General features: G+C 26.6%; 1 protein-coding gene across 1 annotated transcript; it reads right to left on the reverse strand.

Moving 5' to 3' along the window:
• Window positions 1-357: 357 nt before the first annotated feature.
• Window positions 358-4,465, reverse strand: LOC132943155 (uncharacterized). The gene is made up of 2 exons (XM_061012000.1): window positions 3,178-4,465; window positions 358-2,574 (listed from the first exon to the last, which is right to left on the reverse strand). Exon 2 carries the CDS (start codon window positions 2,509-2,511, stop codon window positions 712-714), a length of 1,800 nt encoding a protein of 599 aa, XP_060867983.1. The 5' UTR covers window positions 2,512-2,574; window positions 3,178-4,465; the 3' UTR covers window positions 358-711.
• Between the last annotated feature and the right edge of the window lie 281 nt (window positions 4,466-4,746).

Genomic DNA, 4,746 nt, shown 5'->3' on the forward strand with positions numbered 1-4,746 from the left:
TATAAAATATTCATAACAAACTCTTCAAAAACATTTAAAACTAATTTCTATATAACATATAATATTTATTGTGTTAAAAATATAAGAATTTATAAAAACTAAAACTCATTATTTTATTATTATTTATTTATAACGGGCAGTGAGCCCAATATAATGTACAAAAATATATAAATTCAACCTAAGTGGGTGTTTCAGTTACCCAACTTTACAAGTAGCAATTTTATAGAGATAATAGTAATAATAAAAAACACACGATATAGTATATAATGAGACATACCTATATATTACAATTTTTAGGTACATAATAGTGATAATACAATTTTTTTTTTAATATCTAATAAACAAGTGAGGGTGCTCATTGCCAAGGCAAATCATAAAATAATTAGTGTATTAGATATCTTTACAACACAACTATACAAATTAGTAATTACTTTAAAAGTAACAAATAAAATTGAATTTATAAAGGTGATGCATTTCAATCCGATTATACATTCGATTATTTGAACAATTTCATTAAAGTATGTTATAAAATAAAATATATTTATACAAGAACATTTATACAATATATAAGTGTAGAAAAAAGTAAGATAAACATATACCTACATACTAATTATTAACTTCCGAAAAAATAATATAAATGTTGTGAATGGTATTTGACAATTATATAATAATATATAATATCAGGTATACGTACTAAGAACCTTTACTAAATTAATTTTTAGAACTTGGAGGATTGTAACTTAAATTAATGTTTTCTATAGCTAATTTTTTTGCTTTCCTATTTAAATAAAATGTTGCTATAAAATATATTAAAAAAACTATTATTATGACAACTAAATATTTGTTTGTGTATATAAATTCATACGTTTTATCTACAATAAGCGAATTTATTAACATATCTTGTTGGTCTAATTGTTTATTTATTGTATTGAACGCATCTTTATTAAATTTAATATTTTTTATTTCATCGAAGTGGATAGGTTTGGGATAGGCCTGATTAGAAAAATTGAATACATTACAGCATGAATCATTTGTAAGAGATAAGTCTACTGGAATTGAGAAATATGTTTGATTTAATACTTGTTCAGTTTTTAGTACACCTTTCGAGGTGTAAGCAATACACCCAGACTTCAAGTATAACTTTCCAGAACTTTTAACTTTAATTTTTTGAGTGAAAGACTGTTTATTACAAATTATAGTAATTGTAGTGAGTTTTTCACATACGAAAAACCAATGATTTTTGAAAAATGAGGGATACCACATTTCTGTTTTGAATTCAGAGATATAAGTATCACATTGAGGTGGTTTAGTTAAAGAATTTTTTAGTAATTCTGTTACACATGTGGGGTCCGTGTCACAATTATGTATAATTTCATTAAATCCACAAACAAATATTTTATCCACTACTTTACAGTTATTTAAATCTGGCCATATAAAATATTTGGTCATTATTTTGTCCATTAACAAATACATAGAATTTTTAGTCATATGCAGAAATTGACCATGTTCATTAATTGGAATGTAAATAGGTAATATGTAATAAACGTTGAAATTTCCTATAAGGCACAGAGGAAATTTTAAAGAAAAAATAAATCTGTCATTTATTGTGTGCATTTCAATACTTAATATTTTGAATATTTCTTGAATATTATCCTCATCAAATTTAACAGGGATTTTCAAATCATCCGGGAGTATACTCTGAATATTTTTTATTTCCGAAAGCAATTGGTCAGGTGTTATTATAAACGCATCTACTACATTATTCTGTACGTTAGAAATTACTTTTTGCAACCTACTAATAAACATGTCCAATTCAAATATAGTGTTTTCTAAAAGAGTTATCGAACTCAAAATAATGATTTTTCTGTCTTCCTTAGCTATTTCAATAATCAATTCGTTCACTTTTTTCTCGCCTTCTTTCATATTTGCATCAAATATTTTCTTATTTTCATTAAATGATGTAACGGAATCATTCAAATTAATTATTGTGCTTTTTAGTATAGATATCTGATCATGAACAATACGCATAACATCTTTCTCATTGTTTTCTAATTTATCGATCGTACTATCATATCTTCGTACATCGTCAGCATCGGCTACTCCAAACATCCATTTTAATGCCGTACCCCCAAACTCAATAGATCGCTTAACTTTTTTGTTATGTCTACCCATTTGTACAATTAAACCTATCTCGTTTTCCAATCTGTTCGCGTGTTTTTTTAACTGATACAAAGTTATAGAAATGTCTTTGAACGCAATTAGTTCAATTGAGTTTAACATTTGTCTAATATTTCTAAGACTGTTATTTAAAAATTTTAAATCCATATATGTGTTTACTGTCCAACTACTTCCGCAAGCTCTACCATTACCTATGAGTTCGTACTGCAAACCCGGGCTATCGCTGGTTGATGTTAATTCGAACAAGTCTTCTTCATGGTTACCAAACGTCGTAGAAATTTCTATGGTAAATAACAACAGCAGTATTTGATAAACGACCTTCTGAAAGTCCATTTTTTTTTTTACTTTTTTTCTTCTGTGTCCAATAATTATATTTGACGTACTATGATCGTATATCTACAACAATAAGATAAAGTAAATTTAGATCATGTGTAATAAGTATGAACAAATAATGATAATACAATAATATCAATAACACTAAGGTCATGATTACATTTTTTTAAACATAAAATTTAATTTAATAATATGAAAATTTGTTGCATTTTTCTTTTTATATTTTTCAGTATATTTGGCTTTGTTTGTTTTACTTGTAAAAAATTAAATTTATTTATGAAAAACACCTCTAAAGAAAAACCTAGGAAATCTAGGTATAAGTACATAAAGAGTCACCAATTTCTATAAATCAGGCCCCAATTGTGGGATCGACATGTATAACAATTAATATTGAAATCAGAGTTTGGCATCATCGTTCGAATACAATTTTATTTAGATGATTATTTTGATAATATTTTATTCGAATAAAAAATTATTTTGATAATTATAATTTTACAATTATTCGAATAATTTGAAAACAATATTATTCGAATAACAAATGATTCGACTAATTTTTCATTCGAATAATTATCTAGATAATATTTTGCTCAACTCTGATTGAAGTACCAAAATTAATTAAGAATTGAATTTTAAAAAAAAATTGGTAAATAAAATCAATTTTCTTACCTGTTTCAATGTTTGAATTTTGCTTGACGAATGCTGTCGAATACCAAAGTCCGTTGATCTTTTAACTTAAAGTAGTAGAATGGCGTTATATGTTTATAAGAAACTATTCAAATAAACACGGAAAATAAAGGATTGTCGAAACACTGTGTATTATAACGTACAAAAAAATTGTTTATTCTATCTTGAAGGCTTGCATTCGATGGTGTACTATGAAGTACTGATCAGTAAAATGTATTCGATAACGCGCGGGATATTGAATATTGTTTGTTACAATGATATTATTATTATATTATAATTGATATTATATAGACTAATATTGTATTGTATTATAATTAGTATATTATTAATATAATTTAAACTAGTTAAATGTTTTTTTTATTTTTTAATTTCTTAGATTGCAACTCAGTAAGTTGTAAATCCAATTCAAGTAGTTTATTTATGGCTGATTAAAATGTAAGAAGAGTTATACCGAGTGACGTATAAGACTTGATTTTCGATATTTCATTCTCAAAATCGATAAAATCGTTTTGCGTTTTCAGTTTTTTACTTGCGAATAATTGGTATAAAAAATTAAAATATCAAAAATCGAGTCTTATACGTCATCCTATATAACTCTCTTCTACAACTTTTAATTAAGGTATTTTGCTCTAAAACCATTCAGTTGGCCGTATTATTGGAACAAAATTGGCATGTTTTTGTACGGTATTTTCGCTGGTTTAGCGTCCTCAGTGTAATATAGAATAATATAAATAATAATATGTATTATAATCAATGGTTTTATGGTAATACATTCGAAAATATGGGTAAGTATAAAAATTAAATACATAATAGTTATGTCTATATTGATATTTTTACAAACAAAATGTAAATCGTAAGTTATTGTACGTGTAAAATATTGTCAACTCGAATACCTAAAATGTTAGTACTAATAGTACTACAATTAAAGGTACGGTAGAAACTAGATTTTCTTGGCAACATAATATTGTTATATACAAATAGGTATACAATTGGGCAGACAGTGGCTTTAATTAAAAGATGGTTAGTGCATAAGAGCGAATATTTAAAATATTATGGTGGCAATGAATTTAGGTGTATGCATTTTATTTCGATTCGACACATCACGGACGAACGTTCATAAGATAATAAACAACGCTCCCGAACGAGCAATTCGTCGGTCGTTACACGGCTGTGTGTAGTGGGCGCGGCTTAAACGTCGCGTGCTTGCGGATCACGAAAACACCTAACAGCGCATTCTCTTGGTCATTGCATGGTTTCGTTTGCCCGTGTGGCGTCCTCTTAAGTGCACATAATATGGGTTACAACTTAAAAGTAATGTGAATACAAATAACATAAAACAGAACAAAATAGAGAAAAGAACAAAAGAAAAAAGAAAAAAAAAGTATATGTATACAAATCTTAAATATTAAATAACGATTTAAACTTAAAGATATTATATAAAAGCAGCATATTTGTTTTGATTATGTCAATAGACATCGGTTATTTATAATAATACGGGCAATACAGCGTATTTTGTTATCGCTTGAAGCGTGCCATTTTACAACACAATTA

This window comes from Metopolophium dirhodum, chromosome 4, assembly GCF_019925205.1.
Source record: "Metopolophium dirhodum isolate CAU chromosome 4, ASM1992520v1, whole genome shotgun sequence".
In the NCBI taxonomy this organism is placed as follows: domain Eukaryota; kingdom Metazoa; phylum Arthropoda; class Insecta; order Hemiptera; family Aphididae; genus Metopolophium; species Metopolophium dirhodum.